Consider the following 22,840-nt stretch of genomic DNA (forward strand, 5'->3'; position numbering starts at 1 on the left):
ATTGGAGGAAGATTCTGCAGCGGGCTTATGGATAAAAAGAAGGTGGGGGGTGTTTTTGATGTCACCCTTCTGAGCGTCCCTGTGGGGACACGACACGGATCCTTTGAAATGCCAGGACTGGGCTCCCCACCATGTCACTCTGTAGTACCAGCGTCATTTCCATGTGACAAGCTGGCATCATGGCCACCCCCTCAGAAAACAGGAAAATAAAAGGAGAGATGGAGGGATACGGGGGTTGTTTTAATGAGGTTTCTGATGATGTTTACATGGGGATGACAGGAAAGGGGGGAATGTGTGAATAAAGGTGTGTGTGTGGAAGTGAGAGAAAAGGGGATGATCAAGCCAGATGAAAAGATGGAGGAGGGATAGTAGGGTGCCTTGTCCTTTCATGTGGAGATGATGATGGGAGTTATTTTGGGGTTTAGGTTGGTTTTTGTTCATGTATCCTCTTCTCATTGCCCTCACGACTGGTTGACTTTTTTTAACTCGCTTGGTATCATCAAACAATCCCAATGTCTGTAGAATGACTTGCTTTCGATGATTTGATTTGCCTGTAATGAGCTGTAAAGCAATATGAAAAGGACAAATTGAATGGAACGTCGTTAAGTTGAGTATTCATTAAGGGATTCATTAAGTTGAGTACGAAGAGAGACCTAATTGCTAATCAACTAATTTAATTTAAGCCACATAGTGAGCAATTTTGCAAATCATCAGACACAACTGCGACAGGGTAGCCTAGTGGTTAGAGCATTGGACTAGTAACCGGAAGGTTGCAAGTTCAAATCCCCGAGCTGACAAGGTACAAATCTGTCGTTCCGCCCCTGAACAGGCAGTTAATCCACTGTTCCTAGGCCGTCATTGAAAATAAGAATTTGTTCTTAACTGACTTGCCTAGTTAAATAAAGGTAAAATAAACTCAAGTGCTGAACACTCCATTGGTCCAAAGGAGTTGGCCTCCAATAGCAGGTGATTGTCATTATGGGCAAAACACTAAACTGACCTACTCTATTGTTATGTGTGTGTTATTCTTCCAGAGTTTGTGGGTCGGGACCGTCCTCGGCAGCTGGCTCTGAACGGCTCCACCACAGAGCACCTTCTGAAGAACGTGGTCCATGACACAGAGTATGTCCTGTCTCTTTACGTCCTGTTTGGATCGCTGGTGGGTCCCGGCGTCTCAGCTACCTTCCGCACCTGTGAGTCCAACGTGTCCTCTTTCCTAGTGAAGTGTATTTTCATCCCTACCCTGACGACTTCCCCTTTATCTAGCACTCGGTCGTATCACCAATCATGCAGTATTGTTTTGTGTTTTCATGTTCAGACGCTCCTGTTTTTGTATTCTCTCTGTGTTCGTTCTGATTAAACACACCGACTGCTCCTGCTTCCTGACTCCCTGCGTCTTCGTCATGTTGCCTTGTATCCCCTCTTCTCTCTCCACCAGCCCCTTTGGGATATGTGTCGAACTTCCACGTGACTTCCTACACCAGTTCCTCCATCGATGTGGAGTGGAGTCCCGTCGTGGGGTCCACCGAGTACAAACTCACCTGGAACATCGGTACCGTAGTGGGCTTCTTGATCCAAATCCTAAATATAACCTTATCTCAATTTCAAAGATGAATGTAGCCTGTGTGTGTGTACACGTGTGTGTGTGTGTGTGTGTGTGTAAATGTTTGTGTGTGCCTGAGTCTTTTAATTTGCTGTGTTACACAGATGGCAACACTCCCCAGTCCCAGTATTTGGACCGCAGTGTTCTGTTCCACCGCACTGAGGGCCTCAACCCAGAGACAGTCTACATAGTTAGCATCCACGCTGTCTACGGCAACACAGAGGGGCCAGAAATCTCCCTCTCACAGCTCACAGGTACCTGGAGAGAGAGAGAGTATGGGGTAAATCCAAACTTGTGCATGATTTTTTTCCACAGTGGTGATGGTGGGTATTGGACATTTTCACTTATTCAATACATTGTTATTGGGAGACTGAGTGAATTTTCGACTCAAGTGGTTGCTAGGATTTGCCCCTATGACGTCAGTGGAGTCTGCAGTCACAGCAATGTGCTTGGTAGGTGCTGCATACAAACAACTCATTTAAGATACTGGGAATCCAAACTCATATGCATGGAAACACATGTAAGCAGTGGTTGACGTTGCTGTGGGTAATGTAATCACACTTGTGCATGGAAACACATGTAAGCAGTGGTTGACGTTGCTGTGGGTAATGTAATCACACTTGTGCATGGGAACACATGTAAACAGTGGTTGACGTTGCTGTGGGTAATGTAATCACACTTGTGCATGGGAACACATGTAAACAGTGGTTGACGTTGCTGTGGGTAATGTAATCACACTTGTGCATGGGAACACATGTAAACAGTGGTTGACGTTGCTGTGGGTAATGTAATCACACTTGTGCATGGGAAACACATGTAATCACAGTGGGGAACACATTGACGTTGCTGTGGGTAATGTAATCACACTTGTGCATGGGAACACATGTAAACAGTTGTGCATGGGAACACATGTAAACAGTGGTTGACGTTGCTGTGGGTAATGTAATCACACTTGTGCATGGGAACACATGTAAACAGTGGTAAATGTAATCACACTTGTGCATGGGAACACATGTAAACAGTGGTTGACGTTGCTGTGGGTAATGTAATCACACTTGTGCATGGGAACACATGTAAACAGTGGTTGACGTTGCTGTGGGTATGTAAACAGTGGTTGACGTTGCTGTGGGTAATGTAATCACACTTGTGCATGGGAACACATGTAAACAGTGGTTGACGTTGCTGTGGGTAATGTAATCACACTTGTGCATGGGAACACATGTAAACAGTGGTTGACGTTGCTGTGGGTAATGTAATCACACTTGTGCATGGGAACACATGTAAACAGTGGTTGACGTTGCTGTGGGTAATGTAATCACACTTGTGCATGGGAACACATGTAAACAGTGGTTGACGTTGCTGTGGGTAATGTAATCACACTTGTGCATGGGAACACATGTAAACAGTGGTAATGTGGGTAATGTAATCACACTTGTGCATGGGAACACATGTAAACAGTGGTTGACGTTGCTGTGGGTAATGTAATCACACTTGTGCATGGGAACACATGTAAACAGTGGTAAATGTAATCACACTTGTGCATGGGAACACATGTAAACAGTGGTTGACGTTGCTGTGGGTAATGTAATCATTGTGCAAACACATGTAAACAGTGGTTGACGTTGCTGTGGGTAATGTAATCACACTTGTGCATGGGAACACATGTAAACAGTGGTTGACGTTGCTGTGGGTAATGTAATCACACTTGTGCATGGGAACACATGTAAACAGTGGTTGACGTTGCTGTGGGTAATGTATGGGAACACATGTAAACAGTGGTTGACGTTGCTGTGGGTAATGTAATCACACTAAGATGTGTGATTTGAACGAGACAGACCACTGTTATTTCAATCAAGTAAAGACGTCATTGAAAAGTGATGATCCATTCAGACCAGCCTTACTGATTGAACTTTCGTAAATACATTAAACGGAAAATATGGAGTGTAACACTGAGTCACTGGCCATTTACATAAACCCACAGCCCTGTGGATGAAGTCCTGATATTGTAATTAAGTAGGGAGATGTGGAACGTTACACCCCTTGTACCCTTGTAGACTGGTGGTGCCCTTGTTTGATTGACGGGTATACTTTGAGCTTCCTATTTTAACCGATGTTCCCTTTGTTGACACTTGAGGCTTGTGTTTTAAGCACTGCTGTGTGTGTGTGTGTGTGTGTGTGTGTGTGTGTGTGTGTGTGTGTGTGTGTGTGTGTGTGTGTGTGTGTGTGTGTGTGTGTGTGTGTGTGTGTGTGTGTGTGTGTGTGTGTGTGTGTGTGTGCGTGCGTGCGTGCGTCACTGCGGCCTGACATGGTTGTTATCATCTAATAATTATATCTGGGTTTGTTTCTAATGTTAGAAACTCTGAACAGAAAGTACTTCATTTACATTGAAGAAGTCCATCCAGGCTGTTGTGTTGTTGAATGAGGAACATTGTCACAACATTTATAATGATAATTGATTGTATATGTATTCAAGGTATGCTCAAAGCGGTCAACATTGAAAGGCAGAAACTCGCCTCATCCACCACCGATGTGTAGCATCCATGTAGCGGCAGCCATTTTGTGGCAGAAAGCTCACCACACATGTATTGTTTATCTTAAATGAACCTACATCTATTGTTGATGTGGTTCCGTCAGCGTCGGTGACAGAGTCAGAGCTGATCCAGGCGGTCAAGGAGGTGAAGGTGGTGGATGTCGGAGTCAACTCCTTCATACTGACCTGGAGGAGAACACCTGGGGTCACTGGCTACAAGATCTCCTGGAGCCCCTTCCATGGTGAGGAACACACACATGCATGTATGGACACACACACGTTGACACACACCACCAAAACTCCATATACTATCCACCAATGCGACCTGTATGCTCTCGTTGGCTGGCCCTCATATTCGTCGCCAAACCCACTGGCTCCAGGTCATCTATAAGTCTTTGCAAGGTAAAGCCCCGCCTTATCTCAGCTCACTGGTCACCTTAGCAGCACCCACCCGTAGCACGCGCTCCAGCAGGTAGATCTCACCAAAGCCAATTCCTCCTTCGGTCACCTTACTTTCCAGTTTTCTGCTGCCAATGACTGGAATGAACTGCAAACATCACTGAAGCTGGAGACTCATATCTCCCTCACTAACTTTAAGCACCACCTGTCAGAGCAGCTCACAGATTATTGCACCTGTACATAGCCCATCTGTAAATAGCCCATCCAACTACCTCATCCCCTATACTGTTATTTATTTATTTATTTTAGCTCCTTTGCACCCCAGTATCTCTACTTGCACATTCATCTTCTGCACATCTACCATTCCAGTGTTTAATTGCTATATTGTAATTACTTTGCCACCATGGCCTATTTATTGCCTTTACCTCCCTTATCCGACCTCATTTGCACTCACTGTATATATACTTTTTATATTGTGTTATTAACTGTATGTTTGTTTAATCCATGTGTAACTCTGTGTTGTTGTTTGTGTCGCACTGCTTTGCTTTATATTGGCCAGGTCGCAGTTGTAAGTCAGAACTTGTTCTCAACTAGCCGACTTGGTTAAATAAAGGTGAAATAAAAATGTAGGCGCTATCTCAATTCGTCTTTCATGCTTCCTTGCATCCCCTCACATTCCCTCTTGTATTAGAACATGGTCCCTCCCTACAGACCTAAGTTCTTCAAGGTGAGGAGAGAGGCTGTGAGGCATAAAGGAAAGATCGTTGTGAAATAGCTGTAGGCTATCCTGCTGTCCTGACCTATATATATATATATGCCATGCATGTTGACCTCTCTGCCTCTAGGTGGCGATGAGAAGTCCCAGCTCGTCTCTTCCTCCACGACCTCCTTCACGATCCCTAAGTTACAGGAGAGCTCGGCCTATAAGATCCAGGTGGCATCTATGGTGGGGGGCCGAGAAGGGAGCCCGTTCCTGGTCACTGCACGCACCTGTGAGTACTGAACTATGGCGACACCTCTCAGATATTCCTCTGGATAAGAGTGACTGCTAAATGACTCAAATGTAGACCTGTCACACGTCTCTACTCACCTAGCACCACCACCAAGCCCAAAAAATAGCAGTAAGGTATCTTAAAGTTATTCCGTGTGGTTGAGGGGATCAGTTTGAGCAAGGCCAGGCGCAGAACCGATAATCTTGATCAGATAATGAGTATTTATTTGGGATGCAAAGTGATTTGTAGATCAGTGAGTCTGCACAGTTTTTCTCAAACACTTAAATTATGTGTTGATTGTGTTCCAGTGGACCTGCCTAAAGTGAACGGCTTTGCAGCGCTGAACACCACAGACAGCAGTACTTCCCTCAACTGGATCAGAGTTGCCGGGGCTTCTGGGTACCTGCTCTCCTGGAGGCACATCTCAGGTCAGAGGTCAAAGCACAGCCAATCACATCAGGCTGTGACACCAGCACAGCCAATCACATCAGGCTGTGACACCATCACAGCCAATCACATCAGGCTGTGACACCAGCACAGATGATCACAGGCTGTGACACCAGCACAGCCAATCACATCAGGATGTGACACCAGCACAGCCAATCACATCAGGCTGTGACACCAGCACAGATGATCACGTCAGGCTGTGACACCAGCACAGCCAATCACATCAGGATGTGACACCAGCACAGCCAATCACATCAGGCTGTGACACCAGCACAGATGATCATGTCAGGCTATGGCGTCATACCAAAATCCTTAGTAATGCTTTCTTCCTCAATCAATCTAATAGTACAGCACATTACTTACAGAGGATGCAATTCAAAATGATTAAACAAACACAGTTATAAAAGGAGAGAAAGAGAAAAACACTGGTTTCAAAATGTGGCAAATAAAAATAGTAAAACAATTATTTTAAAAACTGTGGACATAAGAGACTAACACATTTGAATAAATAAAAATATGTAATATAGATAGGGTGCTTTTATTTATTTTATACTAAGTAAAAGCATGGCAAAAAAAGGTGTTTCTTAAGATCTTTCTTAAAAATGCCTTCAGTTTCTGAGGCCCTCCCATTTCCCATTGTTGAAGTAGTCACTGACTAGACATGACTGGGTAGGTGAACCCAAGGGCTCCACCACATGGCTTTCAGCTGCCAGTAATACAATTGGAATGTGGCCTATGTTAGTGACATCAGTAAGTGTTAATGACTTTGTGTGAGCATGGCAGTGGGGGTGGGGGGTATATTTAGACGGCGCCCCTCTCTCTTATCCAAGTCATTTCCTTCAATAAACTGCCTAAAGTATAAATGTAATGTCGGGGTTTGTCTTTCATGTTCCGATCACTTTTTGGTCATCTCGGCACCCAGAACCAAATTGTTCGGTCTGTCACACGAGAAGACTACTTCCTGGAGATTTGATCAACTATTCTAGGTTTCATCTTCCCCAGTTTTTAAGTGTGAAGTGTTTGGAGGCCGTAGTTAATAGAAATCATTATGTAGGCACAATAAATAGGGGTGAATTAGGGGTGAATTAGGGGTGAATTCAAGATGTAAATGGTGATTTTGTCCTGTAAATTGTCAATTGTTCCAAACTGTTATTGTGATGGGGAAACCTGAGTTACCCTTGGAATTGGGCTGGGTTATGTGTTTTTAGAGTGATTACAATTGTTCTGTGTTTGTCACTTTTTACAACCTCTTTGACCAACCAAAGGACAATTGGTTGACAATGACTTACCTGGATAAAGGTTAAGTAGATTTTTAATGTTGTTTTTACCACATATGGGTACACTTTTTCTCTTCAGAGTTGGACACCAAAAAGGAGAAGCTTGGCCCTTCTGCCACCATGTTTAAGCTGAGTGATCTGCTGTATGGCAGGACCTACATCTTCACCATCAGACCTCTCTATGGAGAGGTGGAGGGACCCATCACCTCTATCAACCACAGGATAGGTAAAGCCTAACACCTCTTCACGTTATGGCTCCAGCTCACTGGCACCATAAACAACGTGCTCACTCAAAAGTTCAAAAACGACAACAACAAAAACAATTGCTGAGTGCTGTTATCCTAAGCTGTAAGAAATGCAACGTTTTGAGAGCTGTCCATTACATTGTTATACACTTCACAGGAAGTGGTCTATCATACAGGAAACCCAATGCTGGTTCATGTACTTACTAGGTCATAACATAAGTTATTACTAAGTAATTACTATGGTGTACAGTAGGTGTAGGACAGGCTAGCGGTTAGAGTGTTGGGCCAGTAACCGAAAGGTTGCGGGTTCGAATAATTGAGCTGACAAGAGGAGAAATTTGTCTGTGCCCTTGAGCAAGGCACTTAACCTTAATTTGCTCCAGGGGTGCCGTACTAATATGGCTGACCCTGTAGAACAACACAATACACTGCATCTATCCATGTATGTGACTATAAAAATGTCATAAATCATAATGTATACAGTATATCATGTGAAATGTGTCCAAGCACAACACTACTGCATATGAATCTGAAACACTGTCTATTTCCTTTCAGTGGCCAAGGACCGTCCTCTGGTGCCTGTCCAGTCTTCACCTGTCACGCCTTCCCCTCTCCTCCCTCACACCCTCACCGCCTCCCACCCCAACGCAGCCAAAGCCCACACCCTCTCCGCCTCCCACCCCAACGCAGCCAAAGCCACCAAAGCCCACACTCGCTCCACCGTCACCAAAGCCCCCTCCAAAACCACCGCCGGCACCGCCAAGAAACCCCCAAGCACCACCGTTGTCAAAACAGCTGCAGCCACCACCAGCGTCGGCCATCTTACCACCAATAGCAGAAACCTGTTGGTTTTGGATACAGAGACAACTGTTGGACCGGGGCCAGGTAACAGAAGTATTTATAGTACCTATATAGAGCTGTTAGGCATTACAATCAGAGCAAACTGACAGCCCCTCAGAATAACAGCACCTACCTCCATTAGAGACTGCTTCTTAAGACTGAAGAATAACAGCACTTACCTCCATTAGAGACTGCTTCTTAAGACTGAAGAATAACAGCACTTACCTCCATTAGAGACTACTTCTTAAGACTGAAGAATAACAGCACTTACCTCCATTAGAGACTGCTTCTTAAGACTGAAGATGTTCCTTTAGTAATGTTCTGTCTGATGATAATAATGTCTGCTAACAACCAATATCACTGTCACCATGACCTGTGTGTGTGCGCACCTGCACACTTGTTCCTGTGTGTGCATGCGTGCCTCCATGTGCGTGTGTGTGTGTTGCAGTGTGTGGCAGGGTGAAGGCAGACATAGTGTTCCTGGTGGATGAGTCATGGAGCATCGGATCCAATAACTTTGCCAAGCTCAAGGACTTCCTGTTCCGGGTTGTCACCTATTTCCCTGTGATTGGTCCTCAGGGCACACAGGTCAGAGGTCACACACCTTCAATATGTCAAAAGCTTTACTGTTCATTTTAGGATTAACAGGCACGATGTACAGTATGTTAACACATCACACACAATAGACTTAAAAAAACCATAGCAATGTAAGGGTGAAGTTTACCTGGTTGACTGTACCTGAAGTGTACCTGGTTGACTGTACCTGAAGTGTACCTGGTTGACTGTACCTGGTCGACTGTACCTAAAGTGTACCTGGTTGACTGTACCTGGTCGACTGTACCTGAAGTGTACCTGGTTGACTGTACCTGGTTGACTGTACCTGAAGTGTACCTGGTTGACTGTACTTGGTCGACTGTACCTAAAGTGTACCTGGTTGACTGTACCTGGTTGACTGTACCTGAAGTGTACCTGGTTGACTGTACCTGAAGTGTACCTGGTTGACTGTACCTGAAGTGTACCTGGTTGACTGTACCTGGTCGACTGTACCTAAAGTGTACCTGGTTGACTGTTTCTGAAGTGTACCTGGTTGACTGTACCTGAAGTGTACCTGGTTGACTGTACCTGAAGTGTACCTGGTTGACTGTACCTGAAGTGTACCTGGCTGACTGTACCTGAAGTGTACCTGGTTGACTGTACCTGAAGTGTACCTGGTTGACTGTACCTGAAGTGTACCTGGCTGACTGTACCTGGTCGAACCTAAAGTGTACCTGGTTGACTGTACCTGTAACTGTACCTGGTTGACTGTACCTGGACTGTTGAAGTGTACCTGGTTGACTGTTTCTGAAGTGTACCTGGTTGACTGTACCTGAAGTGTACCTGGCTGACTGTACCTGTGACTGTACCTGGTTGACTGTACCTGAAGTGTACCTGGTTGACTGTACCTGGGTTGACTGTACTGTACCTGGTTGACTGTACCTGGTTGACTGTACCTGAAGTGTACCTGGTTGACTGTACCTGAAGTGTACCTGGTTGACTGTACCTGGTTGACTGTACCTGAAGTGTACCTGGTTGACTGTACCTGAACCTAAAGTGTACCTGGTTGACTGTACCTGAAGTGTACCTGACTGTACCTGGTGGTTGACCTAAAGTGTACCTGGTTGACTGTACCTGAAGTGTACCTGGTTGACTGTACCTGAAGTGTACCTGGTTGACTGTACCTGGTTGACTGTACCTGAAGTGTACCTGGTTGACTGTACCTGAAGTGTACCTGGACTGTACCTGACTGTACCTGAAGTGTACCTGGTTGACTGTACCTGAAGTGTACCTGGTTGACTGTACCTGAAGTGTACCTGGTTGACTGTACCTGAAGTGTACCTGGTTGACTGTACCTGTACCTGGTTGACTGTACCTGAAGTGTGGTTGACTGTACCTGAAGTGTACCTGACTGTACCTGAAGTGTACCTGGGTTGACTGTACCTGAAGTGTACCTGGTTGACTGTACCTGGTTGACTGTACCTGAAGTGTACCTGGTAGACTGTACCTGACTGTACCTGAGTGTACCTGGTTGACTGTACCTGAAGTGTACCTGGTTGACTGTACCTGAAGTGTACCTGGTTGACTGTACCTGGTATACTGTACCTGAAGTGTACCTGGTTGACTGTACCTGAAGTGACTACCTGTAAGTGGTTGACTGTACCTGAAGTGTACCTGGTTGACTGTACCTGGTTGACTGTACCTGTGTACCTGGTTGACTGTACCTGAAGTGTACCTGGTTGACTGTACCTGAAGTGTACCTGGTTGACCTGGTTGACTGTACCTGAAGTGTACCTGGTTGACTGTACCTGAAGTGTACCTGGTTGACTGTACCTGACCTGGCTGACTGTACCTGAAGTGTACCTGGTTGACTGTACCTGGTTGACTGTACCTGAGTGTACCTGGTTGACTGTACCTGAAGTGTACCTGGTTGACTGTACCTGGTTGACTGTACCTGAAGTGTACCTGGTGACTGTACTGGTCGACTGTACCTGAAGTGTACCTGGTTGACTGTACCTGAAGTGTACCTGGTTGACTGTACCTGGTTGACTGTACCTGAAGTGTACCTGGTTGACTGTACCTGTGTACCTGGTGTGGTTGACTGTACCTGAAGTGTACCTGGTTGACTGTACCTGGTGTGACCTGGTTGACTGTACCTGAAGTGTACCTGGTTGACTGTACCTGGTTGACTGTACCTGAAGTGTACCTGGTTGACTGTACCTGAAGTGTACCTGGTTGACTGTACCTGGTTGACTGTACCTGAAGTGTACCTGGTTGACTGTACCTGAAGTGTACCTGGTTGACTGTACCTGGTTGACTGTACCTGGTCGAGTGTACCTGGTTGACTGTACCTGTGTACCTGGTTGACTGTACCTGGTGTACCTGACTGTACCTGAAGTGTACCTGGTTGACTGTACCTGGTTGACTGTACCTGAAGTGTACCTGGTTGACTGTACCTGTGGTTGACTGTACCTGGTTGACTGTACCTGAAGTGTACCTGTTGACTGTACCTGAAGTGTACCTGGTTGACTGTACCTGAAGTGTACCTGGTTGACTGTACCTGAAGTGTACCTGGTCGACTGTACCTGAAGTGTACCTGGTTGACTGTACCTGTGTACCTGGTTGACTGTACCTGGTTGACCTGTGTACCTGGTTGACCTGGTTGACTGTACCTGAAGTGTACCTGGTTGACTGTACCTGAAGTGTACCTGGTTGACTGTACCTGAAGTGTACCTGGTTGACTGTACCTGAAGTGTACCTGGTTGACTGTACCTGGTTGACTGTACCTGGTGTACTGACTGTACCTGAAGTGTACCTGGTTGACTGTACCTAGAAGTGTACCTGGTTGACTGTTCTTGAAGTGTACCTGGTCTGTACCTGAAGTGTACCTGGTGACTGTACCTGGTGTACCCTGTACCTTGGTGTACCTGGTTGACTGTACCTGGGTTGACTGTACCTGAAGTGTACCTGGTCGACTGTACCTGAAGTGTACCTGGTCGACTGTACCTGAAGTGTACCTGGTTGACTGTACCTGGTCCTGACTGTACCTGAAGTGTGACCTGGTTGACTGTACCTGAAGTGTACCTGGTTGAATCATGTACCTTTTTCAGTGTACCTGGTACTGTACCTGAAGTGTACCTGGTTGACTGTACCTGAAGTGTACCTGTTGACTGTACCTGAAGTGTACCTGGTTGAAACTGTACCTGTACCTAAGTGTACCTGGTGATTGTACCTAGGTACCTGGGACTGTACCTGAAGTACCTGTCATGTACCTAAGTGTACCTGGTTGACTGTACCTGTCATGTGGACTGTGTATACTTCTGTGCTCCATCATAGAGAGTCTGGTTTCTTCCTAACTAGCTGGTCCTGGTCACCCTCATCTTGGCTTGTTCTTTTAGGGGTTAAGGTCCTAGTCACCCTCACCCTGGCTTGTTCTTTTAGGGGTTAAGGTCCTGGTCACCCTCACCTTGGCTTGTTCTTTTAGGGGTTAAGGTCCTGGTCACCCTCACCTTGGCTTGTTCTTTTAGGGGTTAAGGTCCTGGTCACCCTCACCTTGGCTTGTTATTTTAGGGTCTAAGGTCTGAGTTGTTGTTGCAAACTTTGTGACAACGTTTAGATTCAATATGTTAAAATCTGAAACCTAAAAGCACAGGACATTTGCAATCATCTTCCTTTTTCAGTTCGCCCAAAGTATGTAACCTAATGTATCTGTGGAAACAGCATTCTGTTATTGCCTCTTGCTGTATTTCATTAAAACTGTATTTTCTATATAGGCAATATGAAGGGGAATGATACATGTTATGATAATATTACTTTGTTATTGAATGTACAGTACCAGTCAAAGGTTTTGACACACTTACTCATTCAAGGGTTTTTCTTTATTTTTACTATTTTCTACATGATGTAATAATAGTGAAGACTTCAAAACTTTTAAATAACACATATGGAATCATGTAGTAACCAACCAAGTGTTATTAACAAACAAAATATATTTCGTATTTGAGATTCTTCAAAGTAGTAACGTTTTGCCTTGATGACAGCTTTGCACACTCTTGGCATTCTCTCAACCAGCTTCATGAGGTAGTCACCTGTAATGCATTTCAATTAACAAGTGTGCCTTATTAAAAGTACATTTGTGGAATTTCTTTCCTTCGTAGTGTGTTTGAGCCAATCAGTTGTGTTGTGACAACGTAGGGGTGGTATACAGAAGACAGCCCTATTTGGTAAAAAGACAAAGTCCATATTATGGCAAGAACAGCTCAAATAAACAAAGAGAAATGACAGTCCATCATTACTTTAAGACATGAAGGTCAGTCAACATGGAAAATGTCAAGAACTTTGAAAGTTTCTTCAAGTGCAGTCGCAAAAACCATCAAGCGCTATGATGAAACTGGCTCTCATGAGGACCGCCACAGGAAAGGAATACCAAGAGTTACCTCTGCTGCAGAGGATAAATTCATTAGAGTTAACTGGATCTCAGATTGCAGCCCAAATAAATGCTTCATTGAGTTTAAGTAACAGGCACATCTCAACATCAACTGTTCACAGGAGACTGTGTGAATCAGGCCTTCATGGTCGAATTGCTGCAAAGAAACCATTACTAAAGGACACCAATAATAAGAAGAGACTTGCTTGGGCCTAGAAACACAAGCATTTGACATTAGACTGGTGGATATCTGTCCTTTGGTCTGATGAGTCCAAATTTGAGATTTTGGTTTCCAACCGCCATGTCTTTGTGAGATGCAGAGTAGGTGAATGGATGTGTGATTCCCACCGTGAAGCATGGAGGTGGAGGTGTGATGGTGCTATGCTGTTGACACAGTCAGTGGTTTATTTAGAATCCAAGGCACACTTAACCAGCATGGCTACCACAGCATTCTGCAGCCATACACCATCCTATCTGGTTTGCACTTAGTCGGACTATCATTTGTTTTTTAACAGGACAATGACCCAAAACACCTCCAGGCTGTGTAGGGGCTATTTGACCAAGAAGGAGAATGATGGAGTGCTGCATCAGATGACTTGGCCTCCACAATCACCCAACCTCAACCCAGTTGAGATGGTTTGGGATGAGTTGGACTTCAGAGTAAAGGAAAAGCAGCCAACAAGTGCTCAGCATATGTGGGAACTCCTTCAAGACTGTTGTAAAAGCATTCCTTGTGAAGCTGGTTGAGAATTTGCCAAGAGTGTGCAAAGCTGTCATCAAGGCAAAGGGTGATTGCTTTGAAAAATCTCAAATATAAAATATATTTTGATTTGTTTAACACTTTTTTGGTTACTACATGATTCCATATGTGTTATTTCATAGTTTTGATGTCTTCACTATTATTCTGCAAAGTAGAAAATAGTTAAAAAATTAAAATAAAAAAAACCTTGAATGGGTAGCTGTGTCCAAACTTTTGACTGGTACTGTAGGTAATTGCCACTGACTGTCCCATCTCTTCTCTCAGATAGCAGTTGTGCACTACAGTGATGAACCAAGGATAGAGTTCAAACTGAATGATTACAAGAACAGGAACTCTGTCCTAAAGGCTCTGAGAGGAGTACACTATGGAGGAGGCAACACCAAAACAGGTACAAACATACACACATGGACACATACACACACACGTACACACGTACACACATACAGACATTCTGTCTGCGTAGAAAAATGTTAGATGTCTATAAGCTTTGAAAGTGGAACCCTCACAAACGTCCAAAAGTAAACTTGCCTTGCCTTTTATAGACAGCTTTGTATTTGCATAACTAATTAACTGTTAAATAGTGAACTGTTTTGCCCAGGGCTGGATTACCTAATAGGCACACAAGGCATGTATCCCTGGAGGTCGGGTGCCCCCCAGATTCCATATGATAGCAAAATGTGTAGAATTGCAGGAAATTAGCTTTAAACTGCTAAATGTTCTCTTAACCTCATGGCAAAAAGTGAACAATAGCATGAGATGAGCAATAAAACAGCCATTTTTCTCTTTGACCCATGGCAAAAAGTGTAGAAATTTCTTTAAAACTCCAGCATGTTCTCATAGCTTTATGGAGGTTGATGCCCCGGGGGCCCAAATGTGGTAGTCCGGTGCTGGTATCGCCACACAGTTAGCCAAGATGTTTAGCTAGCCAGCTGATGTTGTGTACAGCTGGATAGCAACCGTTTTTATCCTCTTTTGCTAGCTACCGTAGCCCTGTCTGTCAAACGCCCGTCTCCAAAAAATGACAAGCTGTCTCCAGTTGTGTTTGCATTTTGAAATTGTGACACACCTTCCATGCCTATTCACTTTCAATACACATTGATTCTCTATATTGTACCTGTGTAAGTGCCTGCGACCAAGTCTGTGTGTGTCAGTTGTGGTCGGTGCTTTTTAAGATGAGGGAGGATGATCATTTAGGGGCGGCAGGGTAGCCTAGTGGTTAGAGCGTTGGACTAGTAACTGGAAGGTTGCAAGTTCAAACCCCTGAGCTGACAAGGTTCTGCCCCTGAACAGGCAGTTAACCCACTGTTCCTAGGCCATCATTGAAAATAAGAATTTGTTCTTAACTGACTTGCTTAGTTAAATAAAGGTAAAATAAATTCAAACTTTTTTTTTTTTACAAACATGACCTTATTTCTATTACAGCATGTTGGATGACTGTCATTCATATTCCATTCACCCAGCTCAATGTAACATCGATAGGTTTAGGCTACTACAAGTTAGTCAAAATTTCACTGTGCCCATCATGAGGCTGCACACAGGTCGAGAGAAAGATTTGAGGTGACAGACAGTGACACACAGACAGACAGTGACACATTCAATACCGCCTTGCACACTCTTGCCTGCATCTAGCTGATCTATGTTGTAATCATTAGTCCAACAGTTGCAAAATAGAGTTTCTATTGGACAAATTCAGTTATGTTTATCCCCTTTTTGTTTCTTTTGCTTTTGTTTTAGAAATGTTTAACAGAATCCGCACAATGAATACACCCCTGATCACACGCAAACACAGTTCACTTTCATAGCAGCCACATACAAACTGCTCGTTGTACATATAATTCCTTCTCACATCTATCTACGTGCTCTCTTCCTCTTACCTTTTCCCTTCACTTGTGGACTATCTGTGACCAGGTGAAAAAACATTTCCAAGTCATACAGACTATTTCATTGCCACGTCATAGTCAACAAAGCTACTAGAACTAATGCGTTAGTAAACATGCTCCAATCATACAGTACAGTGTACAGTCAGCAGCAAGCAGTTTAAGAGTTGCACTGGCGAGCCCCGGTGGCAATACATTTATAAAACCAAAAGCTTAACTTGACTTGGAAGAGTTCCCGTGCTGGATAGCGATAGTCAGCTACCTCCCCATCCCTTCCTGTCTGTTTGAGCCGGGTGTTTGACTAGCTTGTTGCATTCAATGCTATCTAAGTGAAAGTGAAAAAAATATATACTATGAAATATAGCTAGCTCTCTCTCGCTCACTCTCTCTTGCTCTCTCACTTCTCCTTAATTTTGGATTCATTTGTTAAAAACTGTTCAGCTGTTGTCTGTCTCTCTCTTTGAGTCAACTAACTCACCATAGTTTATGCACTGCACTGCACTGCAGTGCTAGCTAGCTCTAGCTTATGCTTTCAGTACTAGATTCATTCTCTGAGTCTTTGTCAGTTCAACATGTCAGTTCATGCTGCAAGAGCTCTGATAGGTTGGAGGACATTCTCCGGAAGTTGTCATAATTCCTGTGTAAATCTATGGAAGGGGGTGAGAAGCATGAACCTCCTAGGTTTTGTATTGAAGTCAATGTACGCAGAGGAGGACAGAAGCTAGCTGTCTTCCGGCTACACCATGGTACTACCCTACAGAGTGCTGTTGAGGCTACTGTAGATCTTCATTGCAAAACAGTGTGTTTTAATAAATGATTTGGTGACGTGAATATATTTAGTCTAGTTTTATCTAAAAATGATAACTTTTTAAATGTTTCACTATTAAAAAAAATACATTTTGTAGGGTTGGTCCTCTCTTTCTTCCTGCAAGAAGCCTCCACTGGTGTGTGTGTACATATTGATAGTGATATTGCCAGTGAATGTATTGTTGTTCCATAGGAAAGGGGATGAGCTACGTTCTGAAGGAGCTGTTCCAGGAGTCTCTGGGGATGAGGCAGGAGGTGCCTCATGTCTTGGTGTTGCTGACAGATGGCCGGGCCGTGGACGATGTGGAGCAACCCTCCAGGATCGCACAGGCTTATGGTCAGTTAAGATATCAGTGGTCATACTCTACATACTGGGGGTCAAAGGTTGTGGCTAGATGGTAAACAGATACGAACATAAGTGACTTTTCAAAGCAGGCTAGAAGTGCATTTTATCTAACCCTAACCCTTTTCCTGACCTTAACCTAATTATCCTAACCTGCTACGTTAATTCTCCTAACCTGCTACGAAAAGTAACTTCCGTTCGTAGCTGTATACCATCTAGTCAAAACCGTTGTCAATGTCTTGGGACATCTAAGGATTGTAGCCATTTTGTTCTTGTTGATTAGGAGCCGTTGCTACTGACACGCAAGCTCCTGAAAACATCTCTTTAACACAGATGAATCTACACAGGCATATCTCACCTGTCTTTGATACATGTAGTGATATCCAGTAACTGGTCCTTTTCAGAAGCCTTTGACTTTGCATATTGCTGAATATTGCTTTGTATAACATTATATCATGTATTTTCACGTTCTTCTCTGATATTGACTCCACTCTCAGGTGTGAGTGTGCTGGCCATCGGGGTGGCCAATGCAGACATGGACGAGCTGAAGAAGATAGCATATCCAGCCAGCTACCAGAACATCTTCTACGCCAGGGACTTTGATGACTTCTCCTCCATAGAGAGAGAGTTCATCAGCAACATCTGCAGCGAGGCGCTGCTCTCCGAGTTCAGACAACACGACGAGGTACAGAATACACACGTCTGAATGAAACTAATATATCATTTGAAATGAAAGGTACTACATCAGGACTTTTTGGAACAACATGCTTGTTTTAAAACATTCTTGCTTGCTGATAACGTTTGCTCAATATGTCTCCTTAGCTGGGATCACAGTTAGTTAAGTATGAAGTGTGGAATGTTGGCAAGCAGCTAATTATGACAGAGATGTGAAACTCAGCTGTGTGTTGGAGTGGGCTGCTCTCGCCCTCCAGCTGGAATTAGAATGTTCTAGAGGTAGAAATTAGGATTGAAATAATAATGACCTATAGCCTCTGATTCAAGGTCATATAATAAGGTCAACATGAATGTGTTTGACCACTTTTATTAGTCTGCCCAGCTGGACACTCCAACTGATGACCCTGATGAGCTGACCAAACCCCAGGGCCCCTGCCCCTTACAGTGCAAGGTACGTCCTTCTCTTAGTCATCACCATCATTACTGTTATCATCAACATTACTATTATCATCATCACCATCCTCATCATTTCCTATTTCATTATTTGTGTCAGCATCACGTATCCCAGTTTGTCCAATAGAATATTTTCTACATATATGGTTTGTTCCCTCCCAGCAACCAGTTCTGCTAATGACGTCATTCCGAACAGTTCTGGCAGTGACGTCATTCCGACCAGTTCTGGCAGTGCCGTCATTCTAACCAGTTCTGGCAATGCCGTCATTCCGACCAGTTCTGGCAATGCTGTCATTCCGACCAGTTCTGGCAATGCCGTCATTCCGACCAGTTCTGGCAATGCCGTCATTCCGACCAGTTCTGGCAATGCCGTCATTCCGACCAGTTCTTGTAATGACGTCATTCCGACCAGTTCTGGCAATGCCGTCATTCCGACCAGTTCTGGCAATGCTGTCATTCCGACCAGTTCTGGCAATGCCGTCATTCCGACCAGTTCTTGTAATGACGTCATTCCGACCAGTTCTGGCAATGCCGTCATTCCGACCAGTTCTTGTAATGGCAATGCGTCATTCCGACCAGTTCTGGCAATGCCGTCATTCCGACCAGTTCTTGCAATGCTGTCATTCCGACCAGTTCTGGCAATGCTATGCGTCATTCCGACCAGTTCTGGCAATGCTGTCATTCCGACCAGTTCTGGCAATGCCGTCATTCCGACCAGTTCTGGCAATGCTGTCATTCCGACCAGTTCTGGCAATGCTGTCATTCCGACCAGTTCTTGTAATGACGTCATTCTAACCAGTTCTTGTAATGACGTCATTGTCCACTGGGCTCCTTCTTTAGCTGACCTTTGACCCACTGTCATTTGGAAACATGGACTGACCTTTATTTGATTAATAGATTAATCTCTTTATCCTTTCTGATTCACTTTCAAAGGGGCAGAAAGGTGAAAAAGTGAGTACAGTTATATTTAGTTACTTCGAACTTGGTGATTAAATGAGATATTTGGACTTTATGTTTACCTCTCTTTTTCTCTGTCTGTCACTAACAGGGAGATGGCTCTGGTAATGGTGGACTGGTATGTTCTACACCACAATTTAATTAAGTCATCTATTCATCCAACCATTCATTCAGTCATTCATTCATTCAGTCATTCATCAATTTATCCAGCCATCCAGCCATTCATTGTCATTCATTCATGGCCATTTATTTATTCATTCATCTGCCATAATTCCATGACATTTGTTTGATTACAGAGGCTCCAGCAAAACACTGCGATGTTTGAGTCAATTGGCCTCAAGTCCAAAGGAGAGAAAGGAGAGAGAGTAAGTGGTAACTCTCTCATCACACATTGTCTGTGTAGGCTATCATCTACACACACTGATACAGTAGAGTGCTGTGCCCTTGAGCAAGGCACTTAACTCCAACTGATACAGTAGAGTGCTGTGCCTTTGAGCAAGGCACTTAACCCCCACTGATACAGTAGAGTGCTGTGCCCTTGAGCAAGGCACTTAACCCCAACTGCTTGAAGATCACTGCCCAGCGGCTGGTCCTGTGCTGCTCCCTGCCGTGTGTGTGCGTTTGTGTGTGTTTGATTGTTTGTTTCTTTGAGTGGCCGTGTGGCAGAATTGATGATGAAAGTTGACAGAATCGCTGCTATATATTCTTCTGTAGCATCTGACAGTTAGGCATTCAACAATCTGTGTTTGTTTGGTCCTATAATTGTGTTTTAATAAGCCGTTTTATACACAGAAGATCTCTGCTAAACACAGTCAAGCTGTTTGTACACAGAAGATCTCTGCTAAACGCAGTCAAGCTGTTTATATTTCTCTCTGTGATCAGCGATAACTTAGGAACGAAATTGACTAGAACGTTGCTAATGTCTGTAATTGAACAACCCACTGGGCACACACTGGTTGAATCAACGTTGTTTTCACATCATTTCAATAAAATGGCGTTAAACCAACATGGAAAAGATGTTGAATAGACGTCTGTGCCTAGTGGGAAGTGAAGGATAAAAAGATGTTTAAAATTCAACACTAGATGACTGTATTATAGGCTACATAATGTAGGCCTAAATATTTAAATAATATTTAACTACATGTCATGTTCAGTTAATGGAGTTATATTTGTAAGCTACGCTGTCTGTAATTTATATATATTTCATGATGTGTAAGAACGTGTGCAATGATGTGCCAAATGAATCTGTGATTGAGTGTAATTACTATAGGGTAAGCATTAGAATAAGCTGCCTCAATATTAGCAGTGATAATGATAATATAGCTCTAGGAGCTGATCCATTGTCAGTACCTACTACAACACCCCGTTCATAGGCCAGCAGCATACCACCCTGCATACCACTGCTGGTTTGGTCCTGGTCCGTCCCTGGATGGGAGACCAGATGCTGCTGGAAGTGGTGTTGGAGGGCCAGTAGGAGGTACTATTTCCTCTGGTCTAAAAAAATAAAAATATCCCAATGCCCCAGGGCAGTGATTGGGGACACTGCCCTGTGTAGGGTGCAGTCTTTCAGATGGGACGTTAAATGGGTGTCCTGACTCTCTGAGGTCATTAAAGATCCCATGGCACTTATCGTAAGAGTAGGGGTGTTAACCCTGGTGTCCTAGCTAAATTCCCAATCTGGCCCTCGAACCATCACGGTCAACTAATAATCCCCAGTTTACAATTGGCTCATTCCTCTCCCCTGTAACTATTCCCCAGGTCGTTGCTGCAAATGAGAACGTGTTCTCAGTCAATTTACCTGGTAAAAATAACGGATGAAAAATTGTGGAATAATTCTAATGGTAAGGTAAGATTTGAATGGAGAAAACTGATCCGAGAGCAGTGCTGCCTTTCTTTCCACCCTATCAGTATTGACACATTCTCCAACGACGCACTTAGCGAGTGTTTTTTCTGAGTGGTGTTTTGGGTAACGCATGTTAAACCTTTGGCCGTTGTAGGAAAGATGCATCCTTAAAACATGGGAAGACTAAATTCCATTGCTTTCGGGAAACCGGGCCCAGGACAGCACACCTTCCACCTCCACTCAGCTTAGCGCCAGGCGTAGCAAATCAACAACAATACAATGATCCTATTGATCTCAGTGTGTCCTCAGTGTTCATTGATACCGGACTTCACATAGAAACAGAGATCAAATGTTATATTTGGGTCAGTACTCCTTTATCAATCTTTCTTCTTGGTTGTGTAATGTGTTTTTGTGTGATCAATATGTGTATTGTTTTTCTCAGTGACATATGATGTGGAGGTGTGTAGTAGAACAATGATAGTGGTATCAAAACAGATACAGAGCCAAACAGAAAAGAAAGAGGGAAAACAAATCTATGTTGTATATTTTTTGTCACTGTATTTTTTTCATTTAACAGGGACTTCCTGGAACAGATGGTGTCCCCGGGTTGCCAGGACGACCAGGACGAACCGGACCCCCAGGTTCAGCCGGACAACGGGTAAATCTAACAAAGAAAGAAACATATTGTACTTATTGTACTCTGAGTGCACAAAACATTAGGAACACCTCCCTAATATTGAGTTGCACCCCCTTTTGCCATCAGAACAGCCTCAATTTGTCAGGGAATGGACTGGACAAGCTGTCGAAAGTGTTCCACAGGGATGCTTGCCCATGCTGACTCCAATGCTTCTCACAGTTGTCTCAAGATGGCTGGATGTCCTTTGTGTGTGGACCATTCTTGATACACGCGGGAAACTGTTGAGCATGAAAAACCCAGCAGCGTTGCAGTTCCTGACATATTCAAACCGGTGCGCCTGGCACCTTACAACGCCCTGTTCAAAGGCACTTAAATATTCTGTCTTGCCCATTCACCCTCTGAATTGCACACACACACAATCCATGTCTCAATTGTCTCAAGGCTTAAAAATGGTTCTTTAACCTTTCTCCTCCCCTTCATCTATACTCATTTAAAGTGGATTTAACAAGTGACATCAATAAGCGATCATAGATTTAACCTGGATTCACTTGGTTAGTCTATGTCATGGAGAGAGCAGGTGTTTTGAATGTTTTGGACAGTCAGTGTATCGGGATGATGTAAAACTTGTCCTGTTTTAACAATGTATTGGACTGTTATGCACCGTTACTGTGTGTGTGTGTGATTTACATTTTTTAAGGTGCTTCTGTGTGCCTGTTACCACAAATTAAAGTTATTCTAGGAATTAAGCTTAAGCTTTCCATTGTGCAAAACTGGTTGAAATGACAGTTTTGCTCACAGCTTATTAACTACATTTGAATTTATGCCACTTATGTAAATGAGATGTTTCTAATGCCAGTTTTCTCTCTGTTTCAGGGTTTAGAAGGTGTTCCAGGTGATCTGGTATGTTCAATGTGCTTATGGAGGCAATGTTTATTCGTGTCTAGTAGTGTACCCATAAGCTCAAACTCTATTCCCAAGTTGGTGCACTACTTTTGACCAGGACCTATAGGGCTCTGGTCAACACTAGTGCACTACAGTATATAGGGAATAGGGTGCTTTTTAGGATGCAGACCCTAGGTCTTGTTCTTCAGAATCACTCATAAGGCCATTAATGCCTGTGTTCTGTTTTCAACTTGTTCTCTTCAACTCTTTCCACTTTTAATCCTTCATAATAAAAACATGTCGTGACTAATCA

At 43.9% G+C, this 22,840-nt stretch overlaps 1 protein-coding gene across 1 annotated transcript in view; it reads left to right on the forward strand.

Annotated features, from left to right (window-relative positions):
- col7a1l (collagen type VII alpha 1-like) overlaps positions 1-22,840 on the forward strand; it is a 120,420-nt gene that overhangs the window by 39,717 nt on the left and 57,863 nt on the right. Inside the window, 18 exon segments of the mRNA XM_064939347.1 lie at positions 1,035-1,193; positions 1,439-1,552; positions 1,708-1,857; positions 4,238-4,375; positions 5,378-5,524; positions 5,833-5,952; positions 7,328-7,474; positions 8,049-8,378; positions 8,782-8,921; positions 14,318-14,441; positions 16,931-17,074; positions 17,578-17,765; positions 18,129-18,206; positions 19,142-19,159; positions 19,257-19,283; positions 19,462-19,530; positions 21,586-21,666; positions 22,519-22,545. Coding sequence (XP_064795419.1) covers positions 1,035-1,193; positions 1,439-1,552; positions 1,708-1,857; positions 4,238-4,375; positions 5,378-5,524; positions 5,833-5,952; positions 7,328-7,474; positions 8,049-8,378; positions 8,782-8,921; positions 14,318-14,441; positions 16,931-17,074; positions 17,578-17,765; positions 18,129-18,206; positions 19,142-19,159; positions 19,257-19,283; positions 19,462-19,530; positions 21,586-21,666; positions 22,519-22,545 — 2,201 coding nt within the window.

This window comes from Oncorhynchus masou, chromosome 27 (assembly GCF_036934945.1).
Source record: "Oncorhynchus masou masou isolate Uvic2021 chromosome 27, UVic_Omas_1.1, whole genome shotgun sequence".
NCBI lineage: Eukaryota > Metazoa > Chordata > Actinopteri > Salmoniformes > Salmonidae > Oncorhynchus > Oncorhynchus masou.